The sequence below is a fragment of the Budorcas taxicolor genome, chromosome 5 (genome assembly GCF_023091745.1).
Source record: "Budorcas taxicolor isolate Tak-1 chromosome 5, Takin1.1, whole genome shotgun sequence".
In the NCBI taxonomy this organism is placed as follows: Eukaryota; Metazoa; Chordata; class Mammalia; order Artiodactyla; family Bovidae; genus Budorcas; species Budorcas taxicolor.
Genome location: NC_068914.1, coordinates 83,137,647 through 83,157,927, shown reverse-complemented (window position 1 = coordinate 83,157,927; position 20,281 = coordinate 83,137,647). Strand labels below are relative to the sequence as shown.

The 20,281-nt window shown below is 39.4% G+C and overlaps 1 protein-coding gene across 2 annotated transcripts in view; it reads right to left on the bottom strand.

Moving 5' to 3' along the window:
* YAF2 (YY1 associated factor 2) overlaps positions 1 to 19,780 on the bottom strand; it is a 75,912-nt gene extending 56,132 nt beyond the window's left edge. For both annotated transcript variants that reach the window (XM_052640506.1, XM_052640507.1), the window contains exons 1-2: positions 19,656 to 19,780; positions 19,045 to 19,170 (exon numbers count right to left, since the gene is read on the bottom strand). In XM_052640506.1, coding sequence (XP_052496466.1) covers positions 19,045 to 19,170; positions 19,656 to 19,681 — 152 coding nt within the window. In that variant the 5' untranslated portion in view covers positions 19,682 to 19,780. The remainder of the gene's footprint in view (positions 1 to 19,044; positions 19,171 to 19,655) is intronic.
* Between the last annotated feature and the right edge of the window lie 501 nt (positions 19,781 to 20,281).

The following is a 20,281-nucleotide window of genomic DNA, read 5'->3' as shown; positions in this document are numbered from 1 at the left end:
GCCACCCTGTACTATGCTAAACATGACCAATTATCCACTGTCATAATGCTATGTGGTTTTGCGTTTTATATCATTTTATGTTCTAGTCATTCTTCCTAAGGATACCTTAATTACATTAATTGAGCTTCAATATTCTGATCTTCCTAATTTGACAAACACCCTAGTCCTTTAACTAAGCACCACATTTTAGAAACAACATCTTAAAATGAGGTACTTCTGTAGAAAGTGAATATGTTGTCGTTCAATCATTAAGTCACGTCTGATGCTTTGCAACCCATGAACTGCAGCATGCCAGGACCTTCTGTCCTCCACTATCTCCCAGGAATTTGCTCAAATTCCTGTCCACTGAGTCAGTGATGCTATCTAACCATTTCATCCTCTGCTGCCCCTTTCTCCTTTTGCCTTCAGTCTTTCCCAGCATCTGCTGCTGCTGCTGCTAAGTCACTTCAGTCGTGTCCGACTCTGTGCGACCCCATAGACAGCACCCCACCAGGCTCTGCCGTCCCTGGGATTCTCCAGGCAAGAACACTGGAGTGGGTTGCCATTTCCTTCTCCAATGCATGAAGGTGAAAAATGAAAGTGAAGTCGTTCAGTCCTGTCCGACTCTTAGCGACCCCATGGACTACAGCCTACCAGGCTCCTCTGTCCATGGGATTTTCCAGGCAAGAGTACTGGAGTGGGGTGCCATATTCTTGGGGCTTCCCTGGTAGCTCAGTTGGTAAAGAATCTGCCTGCAATGCAGGAGACCCCAGTTCGACTGCTGGGTCAGGAAGATCCACTGGAGAAGGGAAAGACTACCCACTCCAGTATTCTTGGGCTTCCCTTGTGGCTCAGCTGCTAAAGAATCTGCCTGCAACACAGGAGACTCCCGTTCAATTCCTGAGTTGGGAAGATGCCTGAGTTAGAAAGATCCCCTGGAGAAGGGAAGGACTGCACACTTCAGTAGTATGGCCTGGAGAATTTGATGGACTGTATAGTCTATGGGGTCCCAAAGAATCAGACTGAGCAACTTTCACCCACTCACTCACTCACTCCTCTATCCTTAACAGTTTCTAGTTCAAGGAAATATTTTCCTGATCCTAGTTCAAAATATTAGGAGCATTAGTCCTTCATATGCTAATTATAGTCAGTATCCAAGTTAAATACACAAAAACAACAAACAGCTAACTATTTTGAATGTCAACATGATAAAGAAGTCTAACCTTTACTCTGCAACTTCATCCTTTTTTCTCACCTTTTCTGACTGTAATATTAAAATTAATGAGATTCAAAGCCCTGTATTCATTTTCAATTCAATTTTTAATAACCATCTCTAAAATACAAGTGCATATTTTCAGTGTAAAATTGCTTTTATAAAACAATGGCAAACTTTTCTAACAATAAATCTCAAACAGTCTGAGGTCAAGAGTAATAGTTTGCAACCTACTGACTATATTCTAAATATTATTAATTCAGCAATCATAAAATCTGAATCATAGTGAAATGAACGTACATTCTCAAAAGAGATACCCCACAAATGGGCTTATTAGAGCTTATCTATATCTAGCTATATATCTGCTTGTCTATATCTAGCTAGCACATATCTGCTTGTTGTTGTTTAGTCCCTAAGTCATGTTTGACCCTTTTTCCACCCCACAGACTGTGGCCCTCCAGGCTCCTCTGTTCATGGGATTTGCCATGCAAGAATACTGGAGTGGGTTGCTGTTTCCTTCTCTAGGGCATCTATTAAAAGGTCACAAAATTATTTTGCCCAAAAAAAAAAATCCGAATCATGGATCACATCAAATTCAACATACCCCACAATGGCTATCACTTTCGAGATCAAACAAACTGTAGAATTGTATGAAAAGTATTATGATTTGCTTACTAAGCTAATCTAAAACTATTATTCATTCCTTCTAAAAACAGAAGATAAGGACTTCTTCAAACTATACAAGCTCTCCCACAATTAACAATGCAATTTTCCAAAAGTGTTCCAAGTTAATATACTTACCACTTAAAATATTTTTGATACCAACATGGACCCAATTTTTAAATTAATTCTATTCACTTCTAGAGCTACAATCAGGAGTTACCTATAAACGCAGAGGCTTAGTTACAGATTTAACTAGATAATTAGAGCATTATTCCTTGAAAGAGTAACATAATTTTACTCGTCTCTTGATCTACCATCAATTCAGTTCAATTCAGTTCAGTTCAGTCGCTCAGTCGTGTCTGACTGTTTGCGACCCCATGAACCGCAGCACACCAGACCTCCCTGTCCATCACTAACTCCCGGAGTCCACCCAAACCCATGTCCATCGAGTTGATGATGCCATCCAACCAATCTCATCCTCTGTCATCCGCTTCTCCTCCTGCTCTCAATCCCTCCCAGCATCAGGGTCTTTTCCAATGAGTCAGCTCTTCGTGTCAGGTGGCCAAAGAGCTGGAGTTTCAGCCTCAATATCAGTCCTTCCAAAGAGCACCCAGGACTGATCTCCTTTAGAATGGACTGGCTGGATCTCCTTGCAGCCCAAGGGACTCTCAAGAGTCTTCTCCAATACCACAGTTCAAAAGCATCAATTCTCCGGCACTCAGCTTTCTTTATAGTCCAACTATCACATCCATAACCTCCTTTATGTAATCTATAGATATAATTCAGAATTGTTGAGACTATCATGGAAAGCTTAGCCCAAGCACTATGCAGGATTATATTCTTGTTACAATTTGAAATATAAATGTTAATGCAACACTTGTTAAAAATAAACATTACACAGAATGCAAAGGAAAAATTAAGATTCTGACAAAGTAAAAGCCCTTTGCCATGGCCAACCACATCCTCTCCTTTTGAAAACATTCTTTTCCTTCTAGTCCTATAACATTACTCTCTCCTGGGCTTTTTATTCCCTAGTTAATTTTCCTTTCTCCTCCATTTCTTTCTTCTTCTTTATATGATGCTTTTCTTCTACCTTAAGGAAGTGATGGTGTTTCTCAGTTTCTGTCCTATGTTCTCTTTTCTCATGCTATTCAATCTATTCTCTCCTTGATCTGCCTCACTCTCGTGGCTTCAGTTGGTCATCTATGCTGATGACTACTGAACATACACTTATAGCTCTGATTTCCTTCCTAAGCGTAAGCACCACATATCCAACTGCCTCATATATCTACCCTCTCATATTTCCCTCATATGCTTGAAATTCAACATATCTAAAAGTGACCCATTTGTCGCTATTCAGTCACCAAGTCACGTCTGATTCCTTCTCACCCCATGAACTGCAGTACGCCAGGATTCCTTGTCCTTCACTATCTCCCAAAGTTTGCTCAAATGCATGTTCACTGAGTCAATGATGCTATTTCGGTCTCCATCTCTGCTGCCCCCTTCTCCTCTGGCCTTCAATCTTTCCCAGCATCAGGGCCTTTTCCAATGAGTCGGCTCTTCACCTCAGGTGGCCAAAGTACTGGAGCTTCAGCATCAGCATCAGTCCTTCCAATGAATATTCCTTGCTCAAAACCTGTCCTTCCTCCTGTTACCTTTCAGTGAAAAGTAGCTCCATTTACCTAGCTGTATAACTAAGCCAGAATCCTGGGTTTTATCCTCAATTTCTCTCTGAACACTCTCTAAATTTCCTCTCTAAAACCCAACTTCCTATCTTCCACAACCATATTGAACCATCCATCAAGGCCTATATATTTTCTCCTTAACATATCTAGAATCCATTCATTTCTCTCTCCTATTGGCATTAACTTTGTTTAGACCACTACTGTATCTTGCCTAGCATACTGCAATGAATTCCACCAAATGGTTTCCCTACCTCTAGTTAAGATTCAACAAACAGTAAGCATGACTTAAACAGAATAAAATGCTACCTGCTCTGGTTTCTACTATGCATTATTTTGATGGCAAAAGAAAACACTTTGAACTGCTGCAAAAGTGTATGAGGTAATTTAGGTTAACACAAGTTCTTTTATGAAGTAAATACTCCACCCAACTCAAAAGTTCAAAAAATGAAATGAAATGATGTCAGTGTTCCTTAAAAACAAGTGGCAAACAGTTTAAAGGAACAATAGAACCAGATAAATGATAAACAGCCTTTGCAATTCAGTTAAGCATTGTCAGTACCTATGGGCCTCCCTGGTGGCTCAGCTGGTAAAGAATCTGTCTGCAATGCAGGAGACCTGGGTTCGATCCCTGGGTTGGGAAGATCCCCTGGAGAAGGGAATGGCCACCCTCTCCAGTATTCTGGCCTGGAGAATTCCATGGATTGTGTAGTCCATGGGGTCACAAAAAGTCGGACATGGCTAAGCAACTTTCACGCAAGACACAATGACAGACATTGGGATCTTTTATTAATGTCATTTACAATTATTATCATTGTTATTAACTAAAAATTATGTTAAGTTTCTTATATCAATTATAACATTTAATCATCAACACAGAGTCCTATGGTTATATGACCATAAATGGCATATTTGGGATTTAAACTAAAATGTGAATCCAGTATCAGTGGCACTATTCTCAAGGAAATACAGTTCAGGGAAGCAAAATGAAATATTTTCAGTACACTGTATACATATGATCATCACATTTTGCACAGAACACTTTAATTGAAAGGGCATTCATTCTAGCCTAATAGATAAAGAAATGCTTCTTGAGAGAGATGATGCTTTGAGCAGTCATAAAGAATAAGAAAGAAACTGTCGCGAATAGCAGAGTATGAAGCAGAGGAAATAATATAATCAACAAGAAGTCACAGTGGCCTAAAAAGACCATGACCAAGCTGCCTGTCAATCCAACCTTGAAAACAGACTTGTTGCTGCTGCGCAGTCACTAAGTCATGTCAGACTCCTTGCAACCCCATGGACTGCAGCACATCAGGCTCCTCTGTCCTCCACTATCTCTTGGAGTTTGCGCAAATACATGAAAATACACTTACTCTTAGTTTTAAAAAAAAAAGGCTGTTTTTAACTATTCAATTCTTAAGTCTATATCAACTCCTTACCACTACTATACTATCAAAGTACTTCCTAGAGGTTAAAACTTTTACTGGTGAGGTCCAAATGTTTCTATGACAGTCCACATCAGCTTCACACACACACATACACATACACACACACACACGGAGGAGAAGAAAGAGGGAGAGGTGGAAGAAACAGGGAGAGGTGGAAGGAGGTAAGAGGAGAAAACATCCCTGAGGCAATCTGATGAAATATTATTTTTCAGTAGAAGACACTTGTTCTGGTTTTGTCAGTCACCCCACTGGAACCCACACATTTGACAATAGGGATTGTTATACCCCTATATACAAGTCTACTATGATATCACCACTCAGGTATTTGACTGTTTCAACTAATATTTTCTGAGGACTTATTGTATGCCAGGCACTGTGCCAAGTACTTTACAAAAATTATCTCATTTAATCCTTACAACCACCCTTGGTTGTTACTATCATCTCCATTTTACAAATGAAGAAACAGGTTCATAGTTATTAACTTTCATAAGTTCACATAGTCAGTAAGTGGAGACTAATATGTAAGTCCAAGAAGATGAGTTACAGAATCAAAACTCTTCACCACTATACTACATAATTGCAAGCAACTCATAAATATCAACATTCTTTTGTTTTGCTTTTTGTTATCATAATGAGTACAGATAAAAATTAAAAACAAATACACATTTGAAAAAAATAAAACAGTATATTTTCCTGCACTAAAAAGAAGTATAATGAAACTCTACACAAGTGGAAGGTGGCAAGATTACAATTAAAATGTACACTACCAAGGAACCAAAAAACTGCTGTGAGAACCAGAGACATGAAGTTTACAAAAAACTAGCCTACTGAGCAAATCTGATAACCACGTTCATATAGACGATGAAACAGTCTTACTAAGTTTTAAAGTACAACTTGATGACATTATGAACTTAAGGTATTTTTCACCTGTAAGTTGCATTGCTCATTATGCATCTAATAAATGATTTTAGAGCTCTGGGCCTTACCAGCCTTGGTCTTAAAAAAAAAAAAAAAAAGAGCAAAAATGTCTTTAAAAAATAAAAAGAGCAAAAATGTCTAAGAAAGGTAAACAAAAAGGAAAGGAACAGGGAAGGAGGGAGAAAGAAAAAGGCTTTTCAAAGGGAAAAGCTTCAAATTCCCCCACCACTATACAAAAGTCAGTATTAGCTCTTCCCTTTGAAATGTGAGGCTAAGAAGTCTAGTCACAATTAATCCAGCCTGTGCTGAACAGAATTTGAGTGGTAGAATGGATGGAACAGGACAATGATTTTCAAAAAGTTCTGATAGCTGAACACGTTTAGGAAATAAAAATTAAGAGAAATTCTAATAAGTAAAATGTGTAAGTCAAGGCTATGGTCTTCCCAGTGGTCACCTATAGTTGAGAGAGCTGAACTGTAAAGAAGGCAGAAAGTGGAAGAATTGATGCCTTCAAATTGTGGTACTGGAGGATACTCCTGAAACTCTCTTGGACAGCAAGATCAAGTCAGTCAATCTTAAGGGAAATGAACCCTAAATATTCATTGGAAGGACTGGTGCTGAAGTTGAAGCTTCAGCATTTTTGTCATCTGATGCGAACAGCTGACTCGTTGGACAACGCCCTGATGCTGGGAAAGATTGAAGGCAGGAGAACGGGATGACAGAGGATGAGATGGCTGGATGGCATCACTGATGCAATGGACATGAACTTGGGTAAACTTCGGGAATGGTGAGGATCAGAGAGGCTTGGCATGCTGCAATGCATGGGGTCACAAAGAGTCACACATGATGAGCAACTGAACAACAAAATGTATAAGAGCACAGATGATCTGGATGAAGTAGAGTAGGGGAACACAAAGCCCCACGTGTTTGCTTTATTGGCAGCCACTGAGACAACTTCAGGAGATCTCAGGGCTCCAAAGAGCACAATTCAAAACCTCTGCACCCTTCTAAAGGAAAAAACAGCTCTCTCTACACCAAGAAACGTGTTACTTGATTCTAAGCAGTAAACCCGTCTCCTCCTTACTCCTTATTTCCTGAAGCTTGCAGAAGGAGCCTTGCCAGAGCTAGCCCTGAACAAGCAGTGCAGCTGCAAGAATGGATGGCTGTGCATTCAATGCTGTGCTAACGTCTCTCTGGCTGGAGAGATGTCATAATGGGTGGGCATTCCTATTTTCCTCCTTATGCTTTAGTATCTTCAATAAGTATGTAGTACTTTTATCATCAAAAAGAGTTACTGTCTTCAAGAAAAAAAATAGTTCTATCCCCCATGCTCAGGTTATTTACATTCATACTTGAAAGTATTATTTTATTTAGATTTACCTAAAACATGAAAGTTCTAATAAAGGAATAACTGCTGGTGGAATAAGAACCTAAAGGAATCAGAACATTTCAGAAAGTAGGCTATAAATCATTACCAAGCAGATTCTGGGCCTTGGGTAGACAAAAAGTAAATAAAAGGATGGAAAAAGGTGAAAAACAACTAAAACAACTCTGCCTACTCTGAAAATACACATAGAGCTCTACTTCCTGAGCAACTATTTCTCTGGCATGGAATATTATCTACTTGCTGCTGCTGTAGTTTTATCATCATTAGTATATCCTATAAAGGATGATATTGTATAAAAGAGCTGTGATCAGACTATAAAATATGTAAAGATGAAGTGACTCTCAACTCTTGCCTAAAAATTATCAGAGAACTGTACAAATTTTTTTATCATACACATACATACAAACATTCAAATTTGTTATTATACTATTAGAGATTCTTAGTATTTGTATCACAAATAAAAGAGGGAAATAATATTTACTGGGATTTTTCTCCTAAGAAATACTATGGTATCAAAGAAGTCAGAATATATAGCACAATAACCATTATTATAGAAGACATCAAAATGAAGTTTAACATTTTAACTTCAAAAATACTACCTAAAATAAGGAAAACAACAGCCATTTTGTTCTTCATTCAGTATAATGCTAGCCCAAATTTTAACATAAGTTCTTGTATTAGTTATAAGTAGTAGGTTTAATGTTAGAAGTTTTCAAGGTGTACAACACTAGCTACAGGCATAGGAAATTCACCAGAAGAAATCCTTAAGAAACTACTTGCTAGCAAATTTAAAGCTACCACAGCAAGGTAATAAAAAAGACTTAAAGAAATCCAAACACTTGAACCTGGCACTAACCAGCTACTGACCTTGAACAGGTCACAATCTTTCCAGGCCTGTTTTCTTACTGGTCAAGAAACTAAGCTAGAGCTATGAGTTCCAACACATAGAAAAGACCTCACCAGCATATTGCTATGTGTTACCTGGCAGTTCTCTAGACTTCAGTGCAACAAGAATCCTCTAAACTGAGCTGAAAATGTCAAACAAAAGGATATGGAAACAATAATGGCCTCGACAATTTCAGAAGTTTTAATACCAACATCTCTGCCCCATACCCCTCAAAACATCCCTCTGCAGACTACCTTCTCTCTCTATCATTAGGTGCATGTGCGCGCAGCCGTGCCCAACTCTTTGTGACCTCGTGGACTGTAGCCCACCAGGCTCCTCTGTCCATGAGATTTTCCAGGCAAGAATACTGAAGTGGGTTGCCATTTCCTCCTCCAAGGGACAGTTCCGACCCAGGGATCAAACCCGGTCTCCTGCGTCTCCTGGATTACAGATGGACTCTTTACTGCCATCTAGGAAGCTGGGCCATCTAGGAAGCTGGGCCATCTAGGAAGCCCTCTACCATTAAGGTTTCAAGAAATAAAAAAGAGCCTCTCTCAGGAAATGACTAAACACTATGGCAGCTCTTAAAAGTCTCAGTAATTCTGTCAATTTCAATAATAAACAATATTACAGAATGAAATCTCTACTGAATCTTTTAAAACTGATCAATCATAGATCACATATCATGTAACAAAAGGTAGAGATTTTAGCAGGAATAAAAGCCAATAAACAAAACACAGCTAAGCGTTCAGTAAATATTTGTTAAATGAATAATTTATTTTTAAAGTCACAATTACATAATATTTTACAACTTATTAAAATCACTATTTAAGGAAAATGTGTCTTTTTCAAAAAAAGAAACACCTCAGGTTTCACTGAATGAAAACTTGATACCCCAAAGAATGCCAATCTTGTACCAAAGTATGTTGGCCAGATATCTAACTTCGAAAGAAAGAGGAATAGCAAATCTTTCACCCAAATAAAATAGTTTCATAAACCTCTTTATCAGAGACAGAAGGATGAGTCAAACAAACCTGTGTTTCTTTGGTTTATTTAGAAGTAAAAAAGAAAAAAAAAAAACTATGCTTCTAGCAATAAAACTATGATTAGATGACCATCTCCCCCTCCTGAATGCAGGGTGGCTTCATGAGCAAACGGAAGAATAAACAAAAGCATTCTGAACACAGTAAAGCACTACATGAATTATAAATAATTTAATGATACTGCTTTTATTGAATTCCTACCCACAGAAACAACCTATAATAACCAAGAATTAATTTGCTAGCAATAAGTTACAAATTTTTAAAAAAATATTTAGTGAGTACTTACTTGTACCCGCCACAATGATAAAGGCTTTACAGAAATTAACTCAATTTTCTCAACAACATTTTTAAAGGAAAAACAAACAAGCTAGAAAAACAAAAACTGAGTGCCATAATGAAGATCACTGCCAATATAACCAATAAGACGGCTGAGAAAAGAGACATTTAAGTTTAATAATGCAGTCCTATAATTATTTTACTCTCAAAAAAAGATGGTTCCTGGGATAAGTACAAAATATATATAAACCTCATCCAATCCATCCTATGTAAATTTGTCATAGTCTTCATAGTAACCATCTTAGTCTTCTGAAATCTTCAACTACATAGGAAACATCCTCCTGTTGTTCATTGTTCAGTCACTAAGTCATGTCTGACTCTTTGTGACCCCATGGACTGCAGCACACAGGTTTCCTTGTCCTTCACCATCTCCTGGAGTTTACTCAAATTCATGTCCATTGAGTCGGTGATGCCATCCAACCATCTCATCCTCTGTCAACCCCCTCTCCTCCTTAAACATGTTGTTAAAAACAGCAATCCCTTTTAAAAACATACATATTTATACATACATGCATATATATATATACCCATATACATATATATACACATATGAAGAGAAAGAGGGTTTTACCCAACAATGAAGTGGCAGCTTCATTTGGCTGAAATTTCTTAGGAGAAAGGTAATCAATCAAACTGGAAATTGGCCACAATGTTAAAGCACACTTTGTACCAAAAGCACTTTACTACTGGCCACTACAGTAACTGTTTTTATACTCAACTTGAATGTACAAACTATATGTCCAAAAACTAGATAATCTTGTAAAATTTTAAATTCCTTCTTTTGTTTACTCATTAGCAAATATTGTGCATCTTCTTTGCTAGATTTCAAATTCTTAGAAGCTGGAACTGGTGTCTCATCCACAATTCTATAGGCCTAACATAATTTCTGGCATACGGTACATGTCCAATGACAACATGTTGCCCAACGAACAACAGGAATGTGTTTGTTATGCAATTGAAGATTTAAGAATCTAGATTCTGTTCACTTCTGATCATTTATTTCCAATAATTCATACATGCATACAGAAGGTTTCTTTTCCAAGTATTGACTTAAACTGTATCAGAATTCCAACTTTTTCAAATACTCAGCTTCATGAGAATGACAAAACCAATCCGGGGTTTATGAGGAAATGCTCAAGTTAGACATCACAATGAGAGGTAGGAACAAAGACAAAAAGGAAGGCAAGCTTTGGATGGACTTAGGAGAATGGCACAGAGACTATGTATGTGAGCTGGATCTTGAAGAAGCAGTTAACAAGGCAGGCAAAATAACAAATTCTAGAAAGATATCAATGACTAGTTCTTTTAGCTTGACTCACAAAAATTAGAAATAGAAAAGAAGCACAAGATGAGGGAAATTTCTTTTTTTTTTAATGTCTGCCTAATTTCTATCAGGAAAGGAGAAGTGAGAGATGAGATGGATAGATAGCATCACCGACTCAGTGGACGTGAATTTGAGCAAACTCCCAGAGACAGAGGAGGACAGAGGAACCTGGTGTGCAAGTCCATGGAGTCGCAAGAGTTGGACATGACTTAGTGGCTGAAAAACAACTAATTTCTATAGTTACACAGGTACCTGCTAATTTGTACGACTGGTTTATCTTTAAAAGTAATGTTGATAGATAAAACAATGCTACCTCAATCATAAGGTAAAAATTAGTGCCATTTTAATTATAATTAAATTTAATTCATTCCATTGGTTAATTTTAAAGTCAGTACAGTTCAAACAAATGCAAAAATCTGAATTCTAAACTATTTTTTAATTAAACAATCTCAAATATTACAAATTTATGTTCAGTATATTTCTGTTTCTGATAGGCTCTTGACATTAACTATTTTAACTCTGAATATTCAACGGAGAACTTACAATTTAATCGAGTAATAAAAAATATTTGATAATATGTTGTACTCTTTTATGATTTCAGTACAGTCAAGAAGTACTTCTATAGTATGCAAATTTCAGTAATGTGAATAACAAGACCTGAATAAAAGGGTGTAAATGAGATAATAAACACAGAATTTTCCAAAGTTAAACCTTAAAAATGTTAAGGTATTCATGTACAATATCATCCTTGAAATAATGTTAAAACATGAAACATGTTATATGTCAATACAAAAAATGATAAAGCTAAAAATGTACTAAAACTGAGATAAAAGTTGTATTTTCTCTTGTACACATACATGCTTTTAAGAATGTGTATAAGAACAAATAAAACATGGTAATAGAAATAAGACATATGCTAAGCTCTTTGTTTCTATCTGATCTTTGAAATAAACAAATATTGTATTATAAAAATACTATTTCCACATTTAAACAAATACTCAGAATTACTCATCTCAGTTGAGTGAAGTTGCTCAGTCGTCTCCGACACTTTGCGACCCTGTGGACTGCAGCCTGCCAGGCTCCTCTGTCCATGGGATTCTCCAGGCAAGAATACTGGAGTGGGTTACCATTTCCTTCTCCAGGGGATCTTCCCGATCCAGGGATCGAACCCGGGTCTCCCGCACTGGAGGCAGACGCTTTAACCTCTGAGCCACCAGGGAAGCCGAAACAAATACTGTATTATAAAAATACTATTTCCATGTTTAAACAAATACTCAGAATTAGTCATCTCAGTTACTAATCCAACTGTAAAAATAGTGCTTTTACTATACGGCAAAATTGCAAAAAAATTTTTTTAAATGCACAAAGGATTAATATATACTTAACAAATTATGACAAAATAATCCAATCATATTTTTACAAAGATAATCTCTAAAGTTATTGGAAAAGCAACGCCTGGTGGCAAATAGCAACAAATTTAAAAGAACATTAACTGACAAGGTTTAAATGCCTAAAATGTTCCAAGTACTTTACTAGCTTCAGAGATAGCAAAGTAAGATAGTCCTTGCTGGGGAGAGCAAACATCTACACAGTACTGTGTTCTGTGGAAGTAATTATATACACATATACATACACATAAAAAGATACACTGAATCAATATGATAGTGGGAGTGGGTGCAGGGATGGCTGCAATCCCACAGGACTTCTTTTTAGAAGCACCATCTGACAGGAATACTTGAGTGCTGATGCAGCACAGGCCTGGCTGGGATACATAGCAAGAACTAAAGCTAGCAAGGCAATCTAGACATAGGTTGTCATGGCCTTGAATATCATGCTTGAGAGCTCAACCTTTATTCAGCAGTCACTAGAAAGATTTTAATTTTTTTTAATACACAGTAATCAAAATAATCCCATAGGTTTCAAAAAAGTGCTGAAGAGAACATTAGTAGTGTTCTTGAGAAGAGATCCATTTGTCCAATAACTCATGAGAGAAATGATACTGGCTTCTTAACTCTAACAACAAAAACTGTAAAAAGGACAGATTTGAGAAAGAGCCAAAAGACTGGACATGAGGGAGGATGATGAATTGAGATCAAATGTTGATGAATCAAAGTTGAGACAATGAAATTCCATAAAGCTTATGCCCCATACAAAATAAGGAATAGAGAGAAGTCAATTTTGGGTAAGCAAAAGTTAATTTCAAAATGTATTAGGAAAAACTAAGAAAAAGGAGTGTTAGAGACGTCAAGGAAGGGGAACTTACATTTTTAGGAAAGGCTGCCAACATCAAATACTGCTGAAATGTCATGAAAGACTTGAGATTAGGCTTCTGAGTTTAACAACTAGGTCACTAGGGGTCACTAGGTTATGTCTGAGAGCTGTCATTTAACTAAGGACAAAAGAAAAGGAAAGAATGCTTGATGAAGGACATCTTCTGCATACAGAAACCCAAGGTAGTAAAACTCTACGCCAGTAGTGCATAAGTATTTTGGTCCCAGGATCTCATTATACTCGTAAACGCTAAAAGAGCTTTTGTTTATCTAGCTCTTATCTAAACCAAGAAATAATTACTACACTGAAAATAAAAACAGAAAAATTTAAATATATATTACTTCATTTTAAAATGTTTTAATGTATTTTTATGAAAAAAAAACTATTATTTTCCTAAACAAATATAACTGTGTACTTGTGTATTTTTAGTGGTACTCAACTATTCAGCTTAACATAAGACATGTGGATTGTCGTACTGTTTCTTGCATTCAATTTGATGCAATGTGTTTTTTTAAGAATACGAAGAAAATCTTGACTCCCACAAATTTGTAGTTGAGAAAGGGAGGCATATTTTAATAGCCTTTTCAGATAACTGGATATTCTTCGATACGTACATAAAAACACAACAAGGAGTTGTTTCTCAAAGGTTAGCTGCATGTGAATCTGGAACCACATCAGTGAAGTTTTCATAGGGTTCCCTTAAAATCCACTGGTTCTTTTATATTTTAAGTGGATTATCTATGTATGGTTTTATAACATAATACACTGGTAATTGGGAAATACTGGTTTACTGAGTTATGCAAATCTTCCAAATGATAACAAATTTTATGATAAAGTATCAGAAATTATATTTGTTGATATAACCATTCAACCTCATCTTTAAAGTACTGGGAAGCTCTTAAACTCAATATAGAGGTTACAAGTTTTCAAAATTTTTCACTTGAAAGCTCAGTTTTCTTCACTGGCAACAAATACCATCCATTGTTTTCCTTGCAGAGACAGACTATGTTCATTTTTGAGAAAATATCTAATGAGTATCCAAGTCTGAATAACCACAGTTTGCCAGGTATTCTCTCAAGTAATGTTCTATCAAAAAAGCTAGTTCTGCTCAAAACTCAAACAACTACAAAACTGCTTTCCCGTGAATCAACCACATGATTTTGGTATGCAGCAGGAATGCCTTACTTGTACTTCCCAGTTCATCAGACAGAATATTTTAAAAGAGACGAGACTTTTCTAAAATTAATCATTTTTATTGCTTCATGAAGGATATTCTAAAGTGAAACTAGCATTATTTTTACGGCATGTGCGTGGTGGTGAAGATTACAATGAATACAGCAGTGTGGTGCCACTGAAGAGCTAGCAGGTTTGGGTTTTTTAATAATTTTATTTATTTACTTTTGGCCGTACTGGGTCTCCACTGCTGGACAGGCTCTTCTCTAGCTGTGGCCAGCGGGGGCCTCTCATTGTGGCGGCGTCTCTTGTGGCTCCTGGGCTCTAGAGAGCTCTAGTACTCCGCAGTTGTGGCATATGGGCTTAGTTGTTCCAAGACATGTGGAATCTCCCTGGATCAGTGATTGAACCCATGTCTCCTGCACTGGCAGGCGGATTCTTATTCACTGAGCCACCAGCAGAGCCCCAAGCCAACAATGTTTCCCAGCATTAACTGTGCACCACCACCTCAAGTGTCAACACGGTGAAAAAGGGAAGCAACATCTTAGAATGGTTATGGAAACTGTTTGGACCTTACAGACTCCCTAAGAAGTCTTTAGGGACTCTCGGGGTTCACACTTTGAAAACCACTACTAACCAAACACTAATCACTTTTAAACTCCTCTGTAAACAACAAAATCGTTCTAACCCAAGATGTAGAGAAAAAAACAAACAAGCCAACCTCTTAGAATCAGAAGTCTATGAACAATAACTGTGTGGTAGTGGGAAAGGTTCCTCAGGTAAGGGAGGCTCAGAACCCTGCATTTCTGAAAAACAGACTGCCTGAGATGGTCCTCAATTTTTTTCTACACATTCTCACACAAGAGTCTAGATGAAATCTGTGCCAAGCCTCAAATTAGAAGACAGAAAGCAAGCATGACAACAATGACACTGAAAAGATTTTTATCAGATGATAACTGGTTTAAGGTTTCTTCAAAAAAATGTGAATTTTATCACTTACTTCCATTTTATAGAAACTAAAATAAATCACTCTTTTTACCAACAGTCAAACCCTAACCATAATGCTGTATTTAATTATAAACACTATTTTTTTTAATAAAAATTCACCTCTTCTGCCCACACATAAAGAATTACTAATACGACCTCATGTATAGAATTGGGTACAATTCGAAGTGTTTCTGAACTGACAGCAAATCATAAAATTTTATAGAAGAAACAAGTATGTATTTTGTTCACCACTGTAAGTCTAGTACCTAGCTCAACCTCAGGACAAAATAAGATGTTCAATAAACATCGCTGAACGTTGAAGTGGTTAAAAATAAGAATTCATGGTCAAACTCCTACTATAACACCTAGTGCTCTTGCTAATATATGAAATCTTTCTCATCATTCTTATAACATCTCTGAGAAACCCAAAGGAACTAATACAATTTACCCTGAGAAAATATAACACTACCTATTATACTAGAAATTACATTTGCAAGCCTGCTCTGGGCTAGGTGTTTTGTAAGTATTCATTTAGATCACAGTTCAAAACCAAATAGCTCTATCAACTTTCATGTTCAAATATCTATAATCTGAATTAAGCATTAATTTTCATTCCTATATGAAGTGGCAATAAAATACCACTCTAACTCAACACATTGATTGTACTACCTCACACATACTATACTACTTCTTTTTCTCTGATAATTGATTTTTTTAAGTTTCTTAGACTTATATCTGAGCCATTATTGCCTTAAAAGAATGTGAAATATAAAGGAAAATGTGTAGCACTTTTAATAGTAATTGTCACTGTCATTTTTTCAATTTTTCCTGGCAGACTGACATTTGTCATTGATTCTATTACAAAAGGACAATGTATAAAATTTTCAGTACTGGAACTATCTAGTTATTTAGATTTTAGATTTTTTTTAATTAATCAAATTTAAACTAATTAAGGCCAGCAAGTACAAAATTGCAATTCAACTGGGGAAATGGCATACATTTAAAGAAGCTAACAATTTAGGAACTGAAGTTACTTCAAATCACATTTCATCTTGAAACTCTGCTATGAACATAACTCCATTTTATTTCATACTACTCTGCAGAAAAACATGACTTACCAGGGATATTGTCAAAGGAAAAGATCTTCTGTTGCAATATAAAAGGATTTGAACTAGATCTCCTTTAAACAAAAAAGACTGTCGGAAAGACTTTAAAGGGAGACCACAGACTCCATCTTCTCTGGAGGTTTAAAAAGAAAAGTTTTTCAAACGTCTGGGATTGGCTTAGACATGGCCTCACATTTGGCAACTAAGACAGAATCAGTTCAAAGATCAGTCTGACCCAAGGGACTGAAGTCCCGTCTGTCAGTCTCACAAACAAGTCATTAGCAAACTGCCTCCTTCTGCTCTGCAGCTATCCAGTCCCTGCCTTGGTAATCGCCAACCTCATTCTTGAAATTACCCTAACTGCTAATTAACATGTCAGTCGTAGAGAATTATTTCTTCCAACTACTGAAACTTCTGCTCCTCCAAGTATCATGTAGTCCTTTAATTCTGTATCTCTAACATTACCAGAGAGGCAAATATTTTGTGGTGCGATCAATATCTGCCCTATTAACAATGCCCTGTTCCATTGTTCTCTCCAAACATGGATTCCACTCTGCATTTCAGAAACAGTGGGAGAAAAGTAACAAATAACAGAGAAATTAGAGCTCTTAGGTTTAACTTAGGGCCAAAATCAAAAGAGAAGAGACAAATTCAGAGAGAGGAAGGAAGCAGCTGAGAGGGTCGTAGTGTAGAACACTTACTTTTAGGAACAGAGTGTCCCTTAGACTTCTGGTGAGTTGCCCAGAGCCTCTTCAGTTTCAATCCAAATGACAATGCTTCTCTGAGTCCTTCTCAAGAAATGTTTCCACCACTAAAAATTGGATCTATAAGAGCTCAGATGTACTGGTAAAAAATGTCAGGGGCCCCCAATGTGGGCCTCAAACCTCTTTTAAACTAGGCCCACTTCTCTGTCCTGGGCCAACTCCCCTGTGCACTATATTCCTTCTTCTTCCAGGTGCCAGGTATTCGGCCTGTTTCTTCTCTTCTGAGCTGCCACCACCTACTCTATTTCTCAGGGTTCCTCTAACCCCAAGACTGGCTGTGGAGTAGGACACCAGCTTCCCCCCTTCCTTGCTGTCCCTGCAAATAAACATATAGGCTCTTCTAGTTTCAGTATTTTTCTAATGGCTACAAGAACATAGAGAGGGAACAACAAAAAGCAACAATACCGTACCAGAAGTTAAGATTATATCTATCTCCACATTAAAGTTCCTACCTTTTCTTAACATTGTTTATTGAGCATTTTAAAAAGTACAAAGTACTACATTGATAAACAAATATAATGTAAACCAAATCAAACCTTATATAAACTAAAAGATATAAAGATACTTTGCTTTTCAAAATACTTAAATCACGGGTCCAAAAATAGCTACCACATTGATTTCAGCAAATGGTGCTTTTTCCTTTTCCGTATGTTCTATTACATTCCCTTGAATTTAGCAGTTGTTCGAAAGTTTGCTTTTTAAAAGATATCAGGAAAATATTTAATTTATTGAATCTAATGAGACTATACAAACAGCATATTATGGTTTACAAAAAGACAGGTATGTCAAAAGCAGCTAGCTTCAATAAGCAAATCTTAAAATTTCAAGTTTTTTATAACCATTTATGTCTCTACATTTAAAATTTAATTAGAATCAAGATATCTCCTCGTTTTTAGAATCATACCTTCTACTGAATATATTCCCGTAAGGTTAATATCATATAGCCTTTTCAAAAGCAACAGTATATTGCATTTGTATACTCGTGATAATTCATTTTCCAAGAAACTTTAATCAAAAATATATGCCCTCTAAATATCAGGCCACAAATCATAGCAACTAAGTGCTGGCAGTTCAAGAATGTCACTGACTTTGAATCTCCTGAATGATCTTCTTTATCCACTTAACACACTTAAGTGGTTTTTTAAAAGACTGTTATCATACTGTAAGCTGACAATGAAATAAAGACTGAAAATAGGCAGAGATCATTTTATCTCATTTGTATAGTAAAATAGATTGCCATTTAATCAAACTAAAGATATTCAGATACTTTCAGGAAAAAAATGTGTCTCTGTGACTGGGCTCACCTCCAACTATTTATAAAACATTAGAGAACTGAGATTTAAAACACTACACAAATCCCTGATTTGACCTTTCCAGAGTCTATATTAAAAAAGGAAGCTTAATCTATTGTGTATTCTCTAATCAGATACTTTTTTCGAGGAACGAAATTAAATTAGATCGTTTGCTTCTAAAGAGGTTTTCATGATATTTCTCTGATTCCTACACACTAACACAACAATGCAGCCAACGTTATTTCATCCACAAAATGTGGTGCGGATGAGGGGGTGGGGGTGGCATTACATCCAGCGACACAAATTAATCGCGGTAGAGCTAATGCCTCCCTTAAATAATTTATTCTCTCTTGGCAGCAAAAAACATTACAGCCTCTTCAATTACCCTCACCGCAAAGCATCGCTCGGGTCGTGATCAATCTGACCCAGTTCCTATCGCGGCCACCACCTCACTCTCGCCTCGGCCAGCCGGGTCTGCCAGTATCCTGGGAGGGGGCGGCGGCCGCAGGGTCGTCCTCGGCGCCGGGACCCCGGGGGCTGGCGGCGCGCGGGGCAGGCCCGGGACTCACCGGGTGGAGGTGCCCTTCCGCACATCGCACATCATGCACTTGAAGGCCTCGGCGCTGTTCCGGAAGGTGCAGACGCTACAGTCCCAGTAACCCTCATCCGAGGACGGCTTCGGCTGCCGCTTCGGCCTGCAGGACATAACCCGGACACGACGCGGCGCGGGGTCACCAGCGGGCCGCGCCCGGGCCCCGCAGCCGCCCCCGCCCCGCCCCCAGCCCCAGTGCCGCGACCCCCGCCCCGCCGGTCCCCGGCGCGCCAGGCTCCCGCTCGGAGGGGGAGGGGAGTCAGGAAGGCGGGGGCGCGAGCGCGGCCGCAGCAGGAGCCGCCGCCGCTGGACACCCGGGGCCGCCGCTGGACACCCGGGGCCGCCGCTGGACACCCGGGGCCGCCGCTGGACACCCGGGGCCGCCGCTGGACACCCGGGGCCGCCGCCATCGCGGCTCCATTGTGGGGCGGCCGGCGCCGGCCCTTCACGCGGCAGCGCTCGCACAGCGGCGGCACCGCCCCCGTTCTCGCCCCGCTGCCCCGGCGGCGAGCGAGGCGGCCGCCCGAAGCCCGGCGCAAGGGCCCCGCCGCCTGCACAGTCCAGGCCCGGGGGCCCGGGCGCTGTTACCTGGTGGGGCTCTTCTTGTCTCCCATGACTTGGCTACAAACGCACGCCGAGAGTCGCCGCCGCAGCCGCTCTGTTTGTCAATAAGGAGGATAATAAGCCCGGCGGAAGCGGGCGGGGAGGAGGGAGGGAGGGGGTGGGGAAGGCCGCGCCGCCGAGCTCCGGAGCCGCCGCCGGATCCCACGCAGCCTCCAGCTGTCGGGGAAACTCCTGCCTGGGCCACGTGACCCGCGCCAGCCAACCAGCGGCCGCGCCGGAGACTTCAAACGCGGCCAGCGCGGCCCAGCACTCGCGGGGAGTTCGCTGACGGCGGCGCGGGGGGTGGCCGTCGCAGCCTCCAACGCCGTCGCAGCCTCCAACGCCGTCGCCGCCTCTCTGCCCCGAGCCGCCCGCTTCCCTTGGGCGTCCCCCGAGCCTCTCTGTCGGGGTTATCTTCTGCCATCCCGCCCGAAGCCTGGGCCAAGGTGGGCCGGCTTTCGGAGGTCAGCTCGGCTCCGGACCAGAGTGCGCGGCCGCGGTCTCCAGGTAGAACCGCTCTCCGGGCCTGGCGCGTCTGCCCCAGCCCGAAGGATCCCCGGGGGCAGGCGGGAGCCACCAGTGAGCGCCATTGCTAGGTGCTTTAAGCCACT